The sequence below is a fragment of the Dysidea avara genome, chromosome 10 (assembly GCF_963678975.1).
Source record: "Dysidea avara chromosome 10, odDysAvar1.4, whole genome shotgun sequence".
Classification (NCBI taxonomy): domain Eukaryota; kingdom Metazoa; phylum Porifera; class Demospongiae; order Dictyoceratida; family Dysideidae; genus Dysidea; species Dysidea avara.
In genome coordinates, this window is record NC_089281.1 from 17,183,705 (window position 1) to 17,201,459 (window position 17,755).

Below are 17,755 nucleotides of genomic sequence, written 5' to 3' on the forward strand. Positions count from 1 at the left end.
TTCAGTATACTACAATTCTTCTTATTGAATTTAAAAATGACTCTTACTATTACAGAGTATGCATGTACAAATGAAAATACTCTAAAGTCCAATCCATACAAATTCTACAAAAGTAACCATACAATAGGGTTATTAACCAAGCTTGACAGATTTGGAGAAGATTATCATATCGGACAATACAGGTTCCCTATTGCCTGGAACAATTGATGTTGTATGGAACATGTTGACCAACTGCCACTGATGTTGACTAAACAAGTTTAGTATCACACTTTGCGGTACAAAAACATCTGCAAACCTATGAATCCACACAAAGAAAGTTACAATCACAGGCCAGACAACCCTCAGCATTATTTACCAAGTTTAAAGCTGGACACAGATTCATACATGGGCTAATACATGCCTGCATGGGTCAGCTTAAACACTTGAGTGCCAAGTTTTCAAATTGCAAAAATCCATTTAATGGTTGGACTCCCAGTCCCCAGACCTCCTGAACTTCTACTTTATACTACAGCCATACAATAATCTTCATGCTGTGCCCCCCTTGTATGTCAGGTCTAAACTAATAAAACACCAGAGATGCATGTTATGCTAAGAGTCTGTATGCTGGTAAATATGCTTCATCTCATGCTTCATTGTTGAAAGTGAAGATTCCAAAATCATAAGCCAATTAAATAAGTACATGTTGTCACCACTAAGAAACAAAATAATGCTTGTACCTGAATTGACACCGGGGTATTTTAGTACTGAGTCCAATACAGTATCACTTACAGGAAATAAACACCCAGGCTTGAATACAGTATGGTAAAACTTAGAAAATTAATGGTTGAACACATGATCAAGTATTAGTCAACTATGAACATACATTGAAGGTACTCCAAAAGTGTTTGTTTGTCATTACGTAAGTACTCTAAAATCAATTAATACAAAAACATACACGGGGCTTGCACTTCCTAAAATGACTTTCAAAAATTATATTTCCAAAATGTCAAATGCGAAAATAAAAACCTTGCAAATAGTGCCCCACTGTAGTACTACTCTTTGATGCATTACTATACTTTTGTAAATCTACCTACTACTGAGCTAGTGCCTTGTAATGTTACCTTTTCATTAACTTACATAACATGTTCACTATAGTCTATTCACGTTCACCTGAGCTCCTGTAAAAGCTAGTGAAATCAATATCCTTGTGTTGGGAACACCCTCAAGGGTGCAGTGCAATTAAAATAAAAGGATGAAACTCTTTAAATAGTACTGCACTGCAGTATGGTATGGAGTAATATAAATACACCACATCTATAACTACTGCATGCACAGTTCTTATAATAAGAAACACAATATTATAAGAATGATTATCAGACTAGTACCTTCCCCACTGAAAACACACAATACCAAAATGATATTGACCAAGGCAAGAATTCGACTAGCTGATGTAATCTAAATCAAATAATAATTACACTGCATTCACAAGTGTAATTATGAACTACGTACTACATAAAGTATGCCAGCATGCCACATAGATTCCATATCCAAACTGACATACACATCTTACCATCCTCTGTTATCATTTGACTTCTTGTTAGCCCCAACACTGAGCTGTGCCAACAAAACAGTGTTGATGTCCGGCCCACTCACCCTAATACCACGACCAAGAATACTCTCCACAGTACAGTACTGAACTAGATCTCCAGTCACTACATCACCCACTATAGTAATAAATAGTTCACTTACAAACAGAAAAGTAACAACTGTTAGCCGGTAAAGCCACAACAGCCAAACTGTGAAAAGAGTGCGGGAGTGCAGCCATCAAATAACAGGATGATTTGAAAAAAAAGATGTGATATCAAAGGATGGTGGCCAAGAATAGCTGCAATATGCATCAAATTTTGCAACAATTTAATTGACATTAATATCATTGCAGCCTTTTTCAAACCAGTTTATAATAGCACTCTATTAACAGTTTTGCTGTTTTGGATTATATTTTTGTATTTACAAGCTCCAAAGCCCGGCAGCTATGCAAGTTGACTTTGGAGCTTGCTTTTTGTTATTTACTTACTTTTAACATGTGTATAGCAGAAGTGCTCTCAAGACTTGTGTAATATGTTTTGGTAACTTTATAATACTTGGAATATATGACTGCTCCATTAGAGCACCACAACCATCACTTACACGTATGTTTGGTTTTCTCACAATAATTCCATGACTTTTCATTCACATAATAAAAGTTTGTACCTTGATGAGAACTTGCCAAGGTCTGCAAAAAATTCATCAAGTTTTTTAGGGTAGTTTGGGAAGTGGGCGCACGCATGATAACAAATTTAACTTGCAACTGCAAAGTATCTTGCATGGTCTGAGGATATTCAGCTAACTTTAGTGAGCAATTTAGATAGTAGGCATGATAACAAATCAGACTTGTGATATCAACACAATACGTTGGCTCTTTATCTGAACCTGAAAAAATTGTGTGCATTGCTCAGGTATGAGGAGCAGTATAAGGTATAGGCGGTGGAGACGGGGGGGGGCATGGCCCCCCCACTTTTTTGGGACACTGTTTGCAAGAAAAGATCGAGATACTCTAATAGAACAGTCAGGATCTGGATACTCTAATAGAGCAGTCACAGTATTCAGAGAAGCAGTGTAGCAAATTACTTAGCTACATATGTGTAGTTATAAATAAGGAGATGTAATTGGTGGAGAGCAGCTATTGTCAGCAGGTTGTGACCTTTTTTTTTTTTTGGTCTTCAACTTATAGCTGGCCTGCCCCCCTCACTCTTTGACCTCCTCCACCACCCCTGGTATAAGGCAAGTCCTTTTAGGAACAAGAATACACTGAGGTACCCACAGGAGGCAGTGCCATGTTTCATGAATGAAGGTGTGGGCACTACAAATTCTAACTGAATGTCACTCATTGCATAAGACAAAATATATATATATATATATAAATGCACATGTACATCACAATAAGCAACAACTACATGGTAAAAAACAAATATTACTTGTAGTCTTATTGATCAGCAAACTCCTCAAGTTAGAGACCCACTCATTCTAATAAAGGCCCAACACAATCCATACACACACTGCTAATGTACCATACTCACCCTTGCCTCTACTGTAGTTGCAATGAATTGGTAGTTACCATTGCGACAATGAACTTCAAACAAGTGACCATGTGTCTAGCAAATTAATGTGGTACAATCACTCCCTACTACAAACTATAACTCAACCTTGTCTTTTTGAGACTCTTCATTGGTAGTAGCTACTTCTAACTCTTTAACTTCCAGAATGTCCTCCGCAAATATTGTACCAACTGGATTTGTATCCTACTCAATGTGTCTATAAGTTTATTAGTTATGTTACCATATGAAATCTTACATTGTCACTTTTGTAGTATCCAAGTGACGTGTCTCGTAGTAAGCACCACCGTTTACGCCAAGTCTGTCACAATTGAAATCACAATGTATAGTGGATACTTTACAGTTATCTGAACCCGTGGAGACTACCTGATGTTCAGATAACTGTAACATTGTGTGTATGGAAATGATAGGCATGACAAATTTGTGGCACTAATAGAGCAGTAAACAACTCTGATAGAACAATCAACCACAAAACATATTCCTATTTAAGGTAGCGGTTACCTGGAAGTTGCAGTTTTGAAGCTATTTCAAATGAAGCCATATGTACCGCCACAAAAGTTCGTTAATTGCATCATGTGATTAGTGTCTACGTAATAATTAAAATGGAAGTTACACATACTAAGGCCCATTGCCTTGTAATAAGAAGAAATTTGTTACTGTTGTGTGAGTATTATTAAAGAAGACATTCACTAAAGTAAGTAGAGTAGTTTAGAACCTTTGTTCACGGGGATTCGGGTATTTCGCACGAAACTTTGGCAGCATATGTCATTTGTGGTTTTAGTATGATATGCTAAAGTGTTAGTACAACTTTCTGCATTAGTTTTTTCTTGTATACTAGTGAGGGAGACCTCTGTATTATTGTAAAATAAGTCATTGGTATTTGTAGCAAGGCCGCATGTCAAGAAAAAGATTTTTGTACTGACCGTAAATGTTACAGCAGGTTTTAGGTCCCTTCACAGTGGCCAAAAGGACTTCAAAATCCAATAGCTATGTTCCAGCCTGACATAGGCCGAAGTTGTTTGATTACGCCCTGCTTATGCTGCTAAAGAATAGATTCCACATTTTACCCCGTCGTAGTGTGCAACAAGCTTTGTGTAAACTGAAGCCAAAAGTATTTTGCATGCTCCTATAATCGGCTCTATAGCGTCATTGTTCAACATCTAACAGCCGTACAAATCAGCATGTAGATAGAGGAAGAGCTGGTCTACAATATAACGGTGTTTACTTTAGTGTAGCTCTCCAAATGCATTCACAACTGAATTTTTAAATATCCTTCAACACCAGAAATTGTGAGGTAATCACCACCTTAAGTAGTGTAGTGATAGTGTGCTGGCTACTGTTGCTATAGTCACTGTTAAAGAATAGCTCTGAGGGATATACAGTTAGAAGAAGGATAGTCCATCAGCGGCATTGTCACACATGCACACAAGGGATAGAGTGGGTATCCTAGCTCCCAGGAATGACAAATGGTAGCTTCTAAATGACCACCTATATCAGTGACATCGACTCTGTAACTTGCGCAAACATCAATACACACTAAGCCTTTGCAAAACCAAAGTAGCCCAAAACAATACTTGACTCATAAGTCACCACACAAAGCAGTACTGTGTAGTCATGTGTTACCTGATGATGCTGTTGCCCATCTGGAACTTCAAATTGCTCAATGAACATACTTCTACACAACAACTACTACTACTACTACAAACACAAACATGTGCATACATGGATCCAGGCTTTTATTCTGAGGCATGATCAGTTATGGACAGCCCAGCCCAGCCCCTACTGCATGTAATATAGCAAATAATGGCTAATATGTTATAGTTATATCCCATTACGAGGGTGATATCATTGTTATTACATGAGTCCGAGGCGGAGCCGAGGACGAGTGTAATAACAATGATATCATCCGAGTATACGGGATATAACTATTTTATATCCCAGTGCGCGGGAGTGCGCAGAAGTTTACGGATAATAAATTAAATTCCGGTTTAAGTTCCTGTCACTGTGCTCAAGATTTCGTCTGAATTGTGTGGAGATTCTACTTCGTAGCTACAAGAGAGACTTTACATACTGCCTACAAACTGTAGCGAAGGGCTGTGTTACAAAGCAGCGGTTCTAGGTACGATTCGCCTTCGTCAGAAGTTGGTATGGTGGTGTCGCGTGGTGTGCAAGAGAAAATAAAGACCAACAAGTGGCTACCGTAGTCCGAGATAGAACGATGAAGCTAGAGGAAGTTAGTTCTTCACCATAGTGACCATTGGGAGTAATTGCTGGAGCGAAAATCGTCACGGACTATTCTTGACATTTGTTAAACTATCGTATTGGTAACTTGTAGTGTTACTGTGTAAAGGATTAACAGTTTTCTAGCTAGTTTAAGTGCTGTCTGTATTGGTGTGCTTTGTATCAATATTTCCTTATTTGGCTCTTTGTTCCATTGGTAAACAATGCCATTCGTGGTTATTATTATGTCACGAATGAGACTGAGTGGCTCCGCAACAGGGTGATAAGTTAGTTATCACTGGGTGATAACTAATATATCGTACAGTAGCAGCACCGCTCTGTCTAGCTGTATGGTAGTTATAACCCAGCGCGGCGCTTTGATATTCCCACGCACTGGGATTTAATTTATTATTATTAGATTTTAGCATAAGTATTGAAAATTGAGATACTCTAATAGAACATTCAGCTAATCTATTAAAACAATCAACCACTCTAATAGAAGAGTCACTTTTACATTTCCTTTAAAGCTGCAAGTAGTTACTTAATTTATTTCTCTAAAGATAGTAAAATACCCTAAAATAGGCTCTTAGGGTTTTTAAAATATGAAATTTTACCTGGGGGCAAGCTCTCAGACCTCAAGAATAACAACCATATCTGATATATATTTCAAATTTCACAGTATAAATTTCACTGTCAAAGTTGGCTCTTTGGCCTACTCCACCACCCCTGATATGGTGCAAAATATCCTTAAAGTAGTTATCAATTCAGGCAGGGATGAGACACTAATAATTACATTTAGGTGAGATCCCACTTAACACATGCAGAGGTGCTGGGGGAGTGGTTCCAGATGATTTTGAAACAGGGGTGAAATGAGCCCACCATAAGCTTTTTAATAATTATTGTAAGTTTAGACTGTACCAATTTTGACTCCATCCCAAAGACGGCTGGGGATTCCATGGAATCAATGGTACACTACAAATACTTTACACACATACTACACTCACTCCTTGACTTGCGGTCAACACCTTGTAAAAGCTTTGTCTTTTACGTTCACCTTCCAGGGTCTAACTCACCACACACACACACACACACACACACACACACACACACACACACACACACACACACACACACACACACACACACACACACACACACACACACACACACACACACACACACACACACACACACACACACACACACACACACACACACACACACACACACACACACACACACACACACACACACACACACACACACACACACACACACACACACACACACACACACACACACACACACACACACACACACACACACACACACACACACACACACACACACACACACACACACACACACACACACACACACACACACAATCCTTATCACAGATGCTGGCAATGCTCCAAACCCCAACACCAAGTATGGATTATTGCCTTAACCCTACCTCACCATGCAGTCACACCTCAACTCGCAAAGATCAAGGGGTAGTCACTCTGTAAAACCATTTACAACTAAGATTCAAGATTTTTGATTATGTATAGTGTGATTTCATCACAGAATGGTCACTTTGATTTGCTTGCAAGGTATTTGTGTGCTTGATTGTCTCTTCGAGGGACCTTCTTCTTGATCTCTTGACTTAGCCTCTTGATGGCTTGAGTCTATCTGATCCAGGTCACAAAAGGTTCCACAAGAATAACATTAGACTGACTAGTAACTACCCCTTGCAGATAGCACATGCAAAAGTGCGGAGAGCATACACAAGTCAGATTGCGCTATACTCGATCGTTACCTTCTGAGCTTGCGCGACTTTTATCTCAAGCCATCCTCGTAATATCACAGCATTCTGTGAAGCAATAATAACAAGCAATAGTTATTTACACAACTAACCATATCTCTTGCCATTGTCAATCACGTGAACTTATAATAGAGATTACAAACATTTCCGGACAAATATTCAGTAATCTCTAGAGCGAATAAATGTTTATATTGTGGGTTTGAATTAGTATAAAGCAGACGAGCAAGGTCATTTATCGTCTAGTTTATAACCTGTTGACTCATAATGGCAAGATGACAATGGCATACGGTAATGTAGACAATCTGGACGAAGATGATATTGATGGTCACAATTTCTTCTGTCAGATCCGCTACGAGTACTCATTGATGTCAGAGTAGTAAGTGAAGCAACAAAAAATACTGTTAGTAAAGACTATTGGTTCTTAACCCTCTTGGTAAATTGACATAAGTCGTTCGTAGTCTACATGAACAACTACATAAAGCACAAAACAACATTGAAGCAGGACAGTTACAATTCTAACACACATCATCATGTGAATTAATATATTTAACTGCTATGGAATATCTTCATTTAGTGCACAACTACAGCGCCACTCTATCCCAGGAGTATATGTGTTACCGTCTGGCCAAACATCACATAGTAAGCCATAATGATGTACAAAAATCCATGCAATTCTGTCAATCTTTGGTAGTGTGGTACGGGCTTATCTTCATCAGATCAGGGGTCTACCAAGGTGCTATTTATAAGTTCACACTGACAGTTTCAAAAGGATATCCGGATGATGGTTGCCCAGTAAGACTGTGGGCCATATATGTAGCTACATTGCTACACCAGTACTGTATTTTAACTGCAGGAGTTTGATTTTCAAGCTGGTGTATTCCACCCTGTTGTGAATTGTGAAACAGGTGAGTTGGATATCCGTAGAGAGTTTCCAATATGGAGGTGAGTGGTGTCTAGTAGATAGTTTACTAATGTGACAGCTTGATCACAGGCGTGGTGTAGATTTTCTTTATCATTTACTGGCATATGCTCAAGGAATATTTTATAATGTTGAAACAAGGGATCCCCTGAATGTGGAGGCTGCCAAGCTGTGAGTTACTGTTTATTGAACTTGTATCTTAAAGTTTGTGTTTTGTTTGGTTAGTTATAATAGTGATCAGGATGAGTATCAAGCTAGAGTGAAACAGAGTATCGAACGTTGTAAACAGGAAGTACTTGCTCCCAATGTCCATGATCCACATAGCATCAAGTAAGTATGTGTATATGCATACATGTACTGTAGGTTATATAAGCTCTGTGTGGTTAAAAATTTGAAGTGATAAACTAAATTTCAGTCAATTATCTTGAGAAAATGGGAATGCTACCCATAAACAATTTAGGTATGTGACCCATGGCTAAAGATTTTGGTAATAAAATATTTTCAGCAAAATTGTCAATACCAAGTATCTAACTATCAATTATGTGCACTGATAAAAGTATTTCAGGTGTGTTTGTGTGTGTGTGCGCACGTGTGTCTGTTGTGAGGCAGCATGGCCAAGTGGTTAGTGCATCTGCCTGGTGATCGAGAGGTCCCAGGTTCGATTCCCAGTTACGCCACTTTGGTGTTGTTGCTGTTTCTTTGAGCAAGAAACTTTACTCACATTGCTCCAGTCTACCCGGCTGTTAATGGGGGCCTGATGGCCTGGTGTCAACTGGGGAAGCAGCCCACCCAGCTGTAACATCAATGGGTACCTGGTGTTTACTGGGGAAGCAAATGTCCAACTGTCCTTGTCTCGCTTAGCGGTGTTGAGGTCGTTGTGGAACTTTGGATTCTGCGACCTCTCTCCATGAGACCTGGACAGTCCTCCTGCGGGTTACTAGCCCTGGGGATTTGCCTGCACAAGGCTCAAGCACCTGAGTGGTACACAGGCATCCCAGTGCTGGTTCGCTGGGCAGCAATAGCTGTGTTTCGTACGGCTGCCATAGGCTTTGCTTTTTTTTGCTTTGTGTGTGTGTGTACAGGTGTGTGTGTACAGGTGTGTGTGTACAGGTGTGTGTTGTGTGTAATTGGGTGTTTTTTAACATAATGTTAGCCAGCATTTCCTCATGGTGACCCCTAAGCAACGGCTATTAGCTGGCTAATCTGGCAACAATCATGAGGTTGGATTGAACCCAGGGATGCCACCAGACGGCATCACTTGGCACACACAACCTGTTTTGCAAGCCTCCCAGAAGATGATAACATCTTACATCTGCACTTAGAACAGACATGACTTGGTGTTGCTGGAACTCCAATAGGTACTCTGGTTTCCATGCAGCTGCACCATGACCTGTAAACTAGGTGTACACTACAGTTTTGCTGTTGTCTGTCCCTTCCTATTTGAAAGGTCACATGGCCAGGCAGCGAAGAAGAGGAGTATGTGTGTCTGTGTGTGTGTGGTGTGGTGTAGTGTAATACTATGCATTTGTGGAGTTGTGCAATACTACATTGAAAAGTAGATTTCTACTCTGTCCTTTAAATAGTTATAATACTCAGTGCTACAGTTGGTAATTTCTTTGTAATGAGTCTGTTTTATGTTCTTATACAGGTTTGCTGAGTGGAACACAGATGTTATGAAGGCTGCAAGGACAATGATCTTCGAGCCAGAGGTAAACTAATTGATAAGCACATTTTCATCAACACACACTTTTGCTAGTTTTTAGACACAGCTGAAGAGGATCAGGAAGAACCAGCCAACGCTCAAGTGTCTGGTCTATCTTGGGTAAAAAAGGGAACTACTCAACCATTCAGCAAAGATAAACTGTGATATGACTTATGCATCACAGTATAAAAATAATTTTCAATTGGGTAATGTGATTTAGTAATTCCATTGAAAATATGTTTGGGGTATGTCGTGATATGAAGCCCTTATAGCCACATGGAGGAGAGGAGGTGTTAAGTAGGTGGGAGGGTTTATAAAGTGAACTCTCGATGGTAGTATCTTAGTATTGCAGTTGTGTTGGGCGATGAGGACATGTTAACTGGTGTGCCATGTCTGTATTCCAAGTGGGGAGAGTATATAGTAAAACAGCAGACAAACTTACCAGTTGTAGCACATTCCCCACCATTGGGAATCATAGGAACAGATCCTAGAGCTACCAGTGGACAATCAAAAGGTATACAGAGTGTGTGTGTGTGTTCACTGTCCTTTTTTGAAATAGACTGTGTTTGGTATGAAATTGATGCTGTAGGTGACAAAAGTTTGAGCAAACATAACAAAATTATCTTGAAAAGTGCAAAACATGCACCCATAAGAGAGCATTTGAATGATTCCTCTAAATTATTTCCTTTGAAGTTCAATCAGTCGGCCGTGGGACCCATGGAAGGTGAAGACTCAAGAGAACTGATAAATCCTGTTAATGACAGTACATCACAGCATCGAATCAAAAAGCGTAACTTGCTCAAGCGTACTCACTCTTTTCAGCCATGTGACACATGCCAGCAAATTGTACAGCAAAGAAAATCTTTTTCCATGCTTAGCTACAGGTCTACACCTCATCCACTACCAGTCACTCCACAGCTTGATACACAGCCAACAATACACAGTGCGGATGGAACTCAAGCAAAATCAATCACCAGTGATACGTGTGCATCAAAATTCAAAGTGAAAACCGCATCGTTATTACGTCCTGAAAAATCTACCTTGTTACAATCCAAAGAAAGGATTGAAGGAGTATTAAAAATGAAAAGACGACAACTACAATTTCTGGTCAGTTCTTTCAAGTCAATATGGCTGTAATTGTTTACACACACTAGATGAATGAGGATGAATATTTGGAGTTTCCAGAGTCAGAAACTTCAACTACACTAGACATGTCTTTGTATGAAAACAATGAATCTACATACAGTAAGAAAGTGCAGTGTGTGTCTGTGTGTTGGATGTAATGTGTGTGTTGTGTTGTGCGTACACGTAATGAGACATGGCAGTTACGGACATTGACTGCACTAGGTTTCCAGCTGCATCAAATGCTTAGGAAGCAATGTTGGTGTTGTAGAACTTTAGGGTAAATCAGGTACATGGCACAGTTTTGTGAACTACTATTCCTGCCCCAGGAGGATTTCCTGCATTAATTCTAGCACCAGACTGGTGCACAGCTACCCCAGTGGTGGTAATTTGTGTGTTTACGTGTGTGACTATTTTGCAATTGTACATTTCTGTAGTGACAAAATCTCAGTCCCACACTCTGGATAGCCTATCCAACATGATGAGCAGAGTTGTCAAATTAGCCACATACAATGACTCCACACCCACCATCAAACCAACGATGCCATTATCACCAATCCCTACCAGTACAGACACTGAAGAGATGTCGTTCTCAAGAAGTGACCAAGACATTCACAGTCCACTGGTTGTTACAGGACCTGCCAATCAAATGAAGATATTGCAAAAGTCACGACCAAATGAAAGAGGATTTGTCTCTTGGATGGAAGTGGGTAGTTTCACACTACGTCCCTATCAAGTTGAAATCATAGAGACGTTTACCCACTGTGTGGGAATCAGTCACTGGAGATTACAGTATTTAGTCCACAAAGCTGCGAGCTCCCTATGCAGTGGCTGCTGGGTCAAAATAGAGAGTTCAAACTTTAGTGTGATGATAACACCAAACTATGAAGCTATTGATTTGATTCAATTCAACAAAGTCACCTCAGCTAGATCTGATGATGGTGTGTGGATGTCTAAAGACCCTGATCTGCTGAAGGACCAACTTAAACCAATTCCAAATGTCCTGACACCATACATGCAAAGATATAAGTAGCTAACTAACTAGTTTGTTTGTAGAATGTGTCTAAATGTCCACATGCATCTCATATACAAAATTTGTTCACATTATGTTACAACTAGTAAAAAAATTGCACGTATTTTTAGCGCACATTAAAAACAATAACTTACTGCGCGTCAAGACTTTGAAGATGGAGTTGTTTTTCAACGACATGGTGGAAGAGATAGCGTTAGAAGTATATTTCGAATTACATCGGGCCGTTAAATTGGGATATTTCGAATACTGCTACCCAGAAGAAACGTGAGATTTTGTCACTCTTTGTTATGTGTGGTTTGAAGGCTGGTTTAGAGCTTGTAGGGATTCTGTATCAGGGAAAACACCGTAATTATTGTTCATAAAGAACAATATTTGTAGCGGTGTAATGTTAAAATGTTGTCTGCGTATGTTTTGTAATATTTAATTTGTGGTATACTTTATGTTACAGGGCCTTTGAGAACCATGGTATGCAAACACTTTACTGAGCAAGTGGGGTTTACAATTTTTCCATGTGTGTAGCTATTGTGGAAGACAAGTCACTGGACGTGTTTGGTAACACACTTCAAGATGTTAAGAAGTTTGTGGAATGTACATGTCCAAAGTGTGAGCGAGTGTTAGGAACATCCAAGTTTGCTCCTCACCTGGAGAAGTGCCTTGGCATGGGCCGTAACAGCAGTAGAAGAGTAAATAACAAAAAGTGAGTTACGTGGTGGTGTATAGTTTGGGAAATCAGTGACATCCACATTACTCTAAGCTGTGTTATCCAATGCCGACCTACTTCTAGTGATCATGACTTGTTTGTCTTTTCCTTGTAAATTTGGTTGGCTGCTGCTTGTCTATCTGGTTGGTTAGTTGGTTGCAGTTTAGTATGGTTTCTGTGTCAAGCTTTTCTGCTGCATGTTATGACACACTGAAACCTTCCAACACGCATCGGGACAAAAATAGTTGTGCCAGTCAACTTAGATTAGTAAGATTGTCAAGGTAGAAATACTTTTCAAGGCAGAAGTGAAATTTCTATTGGTATGGCAAACAGTGTCAGATTATAGATGTTCCACTCCATGCCCCACCATTTCTTTTGGTGGTATGATTTACGTGAAACAATTATCTGTTGTCAAATCAACACTTTGAAGCTTTGGCTTATTATTATGTTTGGTTTTTTTTTGGTGATGCATGTACTTAAAGCACTGAACCCTAAAAAAGGATAGAAGTTTGTGTGAATTTAGTAAAACTATGGACACGGCTAAAATTTGTCTCCAAATAGTTTATAGCCATGTACTTGTGGAGTTTATTTTTAGTATCAGTTCTTGTTTGTCTCATTTCACCAGACCGAACATTGTTGACAGTGAGGATGATGATGATGATAACGAAGGGGAAGAGTGGGTGTTCCCCGTCCCTGAGAAGAAGAGTGAGTTTTGTTTTGTTAGTTGTCATTTCAGTTGGCACCAGAGGGTGTGCAGAACACATCATCAAAAATTTCTTGATCTTAAAAGATATGTTAACCTATTCACCCTAACATTTCAGTGCTAATTTATTTTAAAGCTCTCACAAACATACTTTTGTCGCAATGTGATATGCAGCTAAGAAATAAGCCCTACAATAATACTTTTTGTGAGTTAAAAAAAAAAACAAACCTTGATGTCGGCCAGTAAGTTAGAAATAGGGTCATACCAAGAGAATATTTTGGTCATATTGAAAGTAAGCTTCTTCTACGCTCTTAAGTTTGCTTATTCTTTCATGTATATAGGTCTCCCTGGCTTGTGATAAACACCTGCCTTTCACATAGGGTTAGCCACACATTACAATGTTAATAAATCACCTTGTGTAAGGAGATAACCAGAAGGCCACTTAAGAAAGGAAGTGTTTTACTGTAGTATCAAACTTTTCCAGTTAGGCACTCGTCTGTACAAGGTGCAGATATCAAGCCAAGGGGCCTGCCTATTTCTTTCACCTATAGGATGCCCTTATTTAAACAAGTAGTTACATCAAGACTTCATACTCTTGGTTGCATTAGAGTCCTTTTGACACATTTGGAGATGTTTTTCATTGCCCAGTTTAGATGGGTGACCTGATTTAAGTTGTACTGTACTATATCAGTCTTGTATTGTGTAGGCAACAGTAAGTCAAAATCCAAGAAAGAGATGAAGCTACCTGACAGAGTAAGGCATAACATCAAATAGCCTCTTGACATCCTCCTACCATACACACAGCCCAGTTCTAGTTTGCTGGTTAAGAGTGCAAAGTCAACTGAGAGATCAATCAGCCCTGCTAATAGTGAATCGTCTTCTTCAACTACAGCTACAACTTCTAAGGTACTGACATAACAGTCAAGTGTCCTTCACATGCTACATACATTTCACAGCCTGCTAATGTGGTATACACTGTGGACTACTTCAAGTCACTGTCTAGTGGTAAGCTATGGTATACTTGTGTGTGTATGTTCTCCATGTTGTTGTAGATCAAAAGAGAGCGACTTTACAAGAGGTTGGTATATCTGAGAACGTGTATTTCAAAAAACACCAGACAAGCAGTAGATTTTTGGTTATCTGCACACTGTCATGACCTTGGGTATCTATCTATAGGGGGCTCACAAGTTTAAATTTCTCGTAATTCAACTGTTCCTTTTTTACAAACTCTGCACTTAAATGCCCAGATAACTACTTTATTTGTGACTGAATCTGGAGAAACCGGTATTATCACCCATGTCAGCAGTTTTGATTTTTCACCAAGAACACAAAGCTACACGAATAAACTATCTAATTTCACACTCAAAATCAGCTAGACTGGAGTGGTCCGCTTTTGCTGGCTGTTTTTCCCAAGCCCAGTGTCAATCCGTACGTGCGGTGTGGGGCCTTAATGGAACTCTGGTCAGCCAAGGGGTGGCTGTATGTGGCTGTACAGCTCCATAGTGTTGAATAAAAACTTGTGCTGTAAATTTCCTTTCATTATAGCCAGTTTTGATACCTGAATGGCCCATAAGTTGACCTAATTCATCCCTACACCTTCCTTTTCAATTTTTTAAACAGCCTTTTGCCCTTCTTTTGGGCCCCCACCTCTAGGCCTGATCAAATATGCTCAAAAATTTGTTCAAAATGCTTTCAGGAATTTCCCTAAATTTTCACCAATTGCTCTTTCAGTGTTCCTATTATGCTTGCATTATGCTCCTAAGTTAGCAACATTTGTGATGATTATCATTAATCAGCGAATGCTCTTAATAGAGCATTTTACTATAAAATGACTGTTCTATTAGAGAGTAACGATCTAAGGAGCTATGTACAATGCATTTGAGTGCTCTATTGCAGTTTCCACTGACTGCTCTATTAGGGAGTATTGATCTATTTTCATGGAACTAAGCTCCATAGTTTGAAATATCCACCTAATATTCCAGCATTATGCTGGCATAGCACTCCAGCCTATTATGCTTTTTATTATGCTGGCATATTTGACACAGGTCTACCCGCCTCCCTCCCCTTTTGGAGCTCACCTGATACAGTCAACCTCGGTTTAAAACTTTAAAATGGCGGGAAACTTAGCTGTTGGCTACTTGCACGGTGGATGCTCTGGAAGGTAAAGAATTGGTATAAAACGTGTGAAAATTTGGTTCACATAGCTTCAACCATTGGCGAGCTACAACACACTAAATACTTAAAACTGGCATTTCTCGATGCTTTTAAAACTGCTTTTCCCAGACTGAGTCACATTTGATGTCTGCATAAATTACTCCCCCATGTAAAACATAAAGTCAATAGCTGGCAAACAGCTAATCCAGAATGGCCTTGATGCTACTTATATGATCAAGCTGGTGACTGATGAGAATTTGCACCTCAAGACTCCTCTCTAGTACATAGGGGGTGGGGATTATTCCATCAGCAAGTCAGTTATGGCAGCATGTATATATCACTGATAACATCTACCTGGAATTTGAAATATGCACCCTGATTTTTCCTCACCTGCAAAAGGTTTTAACTAACTCATAATCTGGTATCTGGCAGCTGCTCTATTGATCTAAATCAAGGAATTTTATTAGCAGAGATCTGGTGTTTTCTTATACCTACATGGTAGTGGTTTGGGTCTACTACACTGTTGAGTACATAGTTACAAGTCTATACATGTAATGCATATTGTCCATTTTGGCCACCTTCCCCATATCAGTTCTGTTTAGACATACTGTATACAAACAGATTTTTGACGGATGTGATTTTCATGGTTGCTTAGCTGTCCGCAAATTTTTCATCCTCATAAATATCTATTATATTAAGACTAGCCCTATCCAGATAGCCCGAGTGAAAAATGAGTAATCCACAAAACTCGTCAATCCTCGAAAATTACACACCTCGAAAATTTGCAATGTGTGCAGTATTTGTGAAACTATACTGTTTGTCCTGACTGTATACAACATTTCAGATGTGTGGTGTCATCTCTGAGAGAACTAAGAGGTTGTGTACTCGTTCAATGAACTGTCCCCAACATACCGAGGAGCAGAAGAGAAGAGTACGAATGACACTCATGGGTATGTTTATGCATCACTGCTAAGTTACTTTTCCTGCATGAGTATTATACAGTAGTACTTTTATTAGTCTACAAAACAACTTCTGTAATGTCCTACATCCTTATTACTATCATTACTGTGTAGACTCGTCTAATGATGTAGAGCCACCCAGCAAGAAATCCAAACTAGACAAGTATGTAGTGTACCACCTTAACTGTTGTAAATACTCTAAGACTTTCACATACACAATAGCAGCTCAAGTCATTCTCTAAGCCAAGATGAACTAGGTATGTCCATCATCACAATAAAACCATAAGTGATATCATATTGTTTGCAGATATGGGGGATTCAGGAGACAAGCGGAGGTTTGGTTTCAGGGTATGAATGTAATGTTGTTGTACGTGGTACTTCACTAGGTCATGGTCCCCTCGTAATGGTGGACAGCCCTCCGGAAAGGGAAAGAAATCTGGCAGCAAGAAATCCAGACCACACCATGACTTGGCAAAAACATTGTCATCAAGTAAAAAGTCTAAATCAAAGAAGCAACCAGCAAACAAGCGTCCCATTTCTAAGGCTTACACTGATATGCCAATATTCTGAAATAGTACCGCCCAATCTACCGGTATGACAAAAGACTTGTACATATTATTATATAAAAAATGGTGTATTTTGTTTATCGCACATGTATACTTTATTATAGTTAATTTTGTATTCTTATTAATTTATTGTACATGAACTTTATTATATTGTTGACCTGTGTTAGTGTGACACTAATAAATTATTGAGTTGAGTAAGTCAGCAAATCTTTGCTCTTCATTTTCTTGTTGTTTTGAGAGATACTGATTGAGGTAGTGTATTTCACAGCTGCCATCACTGTAGGATATTACCTGTAAACAATAAACTGATTTTTGTGGTGGATGTAGCAGGGTTATATTCAGTCCTATTATAGCTAGACAATAATACTAATTGTCTCCTTTTTATTATACAGTACTACTGTACTGTATATTAATTTTACAAAAAAAAGTAATGACCAGAAACCAGCCAGTTCTTGGTGGTATTGGTGAGGTAGAATTAAATCCAAAAGTGTCTTCAGAGCAGTTAAAAACTTCCAACAAATTGCTATGAATTAAAAAAACAAACCATTTAACAGAATCTTCTGTTGGCTTAACTGCCTGTCTGATGCCTTCAGACAAGTGCAACTCAATAATGGCTAAGGTTACAGGTGACTGTGTCGCCAAGGATGTCACTTCACAGCCTGACGGTGCCTTCTGTACACATGGTTTGATTCTGGTAATTTAGTAAATAAAGATATTGCCAGACAGTTACTGTGGCAAA

At 39.1% G+C, this 17,755-nt stretch overlaps 4 protein-coding genes across 12 annotated transcripts in view; 2 read left to right on the plus strand and 2 right to left on the minus strand.

Moving 5' to 3' along the window:
- On the minus strand, positions 1-7,342 carry LOC136269139 (uncharacterized). Of its 2 annotated transcripts, XM_066064619.1 has the most exons (8): positions 7,251-7,342; positions 7,153-7,206; positions 3,370-3,432; positions 3,222-3,317; positions 3,096-3,170; positions 2,994-3,042; positions 1,550-1,703; positions 1-295 (listed from the first exon to the last, which is right to left on the minus strand). In XM_066064619.1, the coding sequence occupies exons 1-8, from the start codon at positions 7,263-7,265 to the stop codon at positions 133-135; spliced, it is 669 nt and encodes a 222-aa protein (XP_065920691.1). In that variant the 5' UTR covers positions 7,266-7,342; the 3' UTR covers positions 1-132. The 2 variants fall into 2 exon arrangements, with proteins under 2 accessions (XP_065920691.1, XP_065920692.1); XM_066064620.1 differs by lacking the exon at positions 7,153-7,206 and having other exon boundaries at positions 7,251-7,321.
- Positions 7,317-10,035, plus strand: LOC136269138 (protein AKTIP homolog). The gene is made up of 8 exons (XM_066064618.1): positions 7,317-7,534; positions 7,733-7,797; positions 7,850-7,950; positions 8,012-8,100; positions 8,150-8,248; positions 8,303-8,407; positions 9,726-9,786; positions 9,834-10,035. The coding sequence occupies exons 1-8, from the start codon at positions 7,431-7,433 to the stop codon at positions 9,942-9,944; spliced, it is 735 nt and encodes a 244-aa protein (XP_065920690.1). The 5' UTR covers positions 7,317-7,430; the 3' UTR covers positions 9,945-10,035.
- A 116-nt stretch (positions 10,036-10,151) lies between these two features.
- Positions 10,152-17,214, plus strand: LOC136269127 (ataxin-7-like protein 3). Of its 6 annotated transcripts, none has more exons than XM_066064605.1 (15): positions 10,187-10,886; positions 10,934-11,024; positions 11,339-12,198; positions 12,383-12,399; positions 12,454-12,631; positions 13,260-13,339; positions 14,029-14,090; positions 14,142-14,243; positions 14,294-14,342; positions 14,390-14,415; positions 16,336-16,441; positions 16,565-16,613; positions 16,673-16,707; positions 16,758-16,785; positions 16,837-17,214. In XM_066064605.1, exons 3-15 carry the CDS (start codon positions 11,969-11,971, stop codon positions 17,018-17,020), a joined length of 1,146 nt encoding a protein of 381 aa, XP_065920677.1. In that variant the 5' UTR covers positions 10,187-10,886; positions 10,934-11,024; positions 11,339-11,968; the 3' UTR covers positions 17,021-17,214. The 6 variants fall into 6 exon arrangements, 4 of the variants coding, with proteins under 4 accessions (XP_065920677.1, XP_065920679.1, XP_065920680.1 ...); XM_066064607.1 differs by having other exon boundaries at positions 16,676-16,707; XM_066064608.1 differs by having other exon boundaries at positions 14,044-14,090.
- LOC136269124 (cytoplasmic dynein 2 intermediate chain 1-like) overlaps positions 17,046-17,755 on the minus strand; it is a 36,074-nt gene continuing 35,364 nt past the window's right edge. For all 3 annotated transcript variants that reach the window (XM_066064600.1, XM_066064599.1, XM_066064601.1), the window contains one exon: positions 17,046-17,307. In XM_066064600.1, coding sequence (XP_065920672.1) covers positions 17,191-17,307 — 117 coding nt within the window. In that variant the 3' untranslated portion in view covers positions 17,046-17,190. The remainder of the gene's footprint in view (positions 17,308-17,755) is intronic.

Coding starts and splice junctions, on each gene's coding strand:
- LOC136269139 (XM_066064619.1), bottom strand. Junction 3,171..3,221: donor AAGAGTCTCAAAAAGACAAG/GTTGAGTTATAG, acceptor TTAATTTGCTAG/ACACATGGTCACTTGTTTGA. Junction 3,043..3,095: donor CAACTACAGTAGAGGCAAGG/GTGAGTATGGTA, acceptor GGCCTTTATTAG/AATGAGTGGGTCTCTAACTT.
- LOC136269138 (XM_066064618.1), top strand. CDS start 7,431: ATGACAATGGCATACGGTAATGTAGACAATCTGGACGAAGATGATATT. Junction 7,535..7,732: donor TACTCATTGATGTCAGAGTA/GTAAGTGAAGCA, acceptor ATCTTCATTTAG/TGCACAACTACAGCGCCACT. Junction 7,798..7,849: donor GTCTGGCCAAACATCACATA/GTAAGCCATAAT, acceptor AATCTTTGGTAG/TGTGGTACGGGCTTATCTTC.
- LOC136269127 (XM_066064606.1), top strand. CDS start 11,969: ATGTCCACATGCATCTCATATACAAAATTTGTTCACATTATGTTACAA. Junction 16,442..16,564: donor AGTACGAATGACACTCATGG/GTATGTTTATGC, acceptor ATTACTGTGTAG/ACTCGTCTAATGATGTAGAG. Junction 16,786..16,836: donor GATTCAGGAGACAAGCGGAG/GTTTGGTTTCAG, acceptor GTACTTCACTAG/GTCATGGTCCCCTCGTAATG.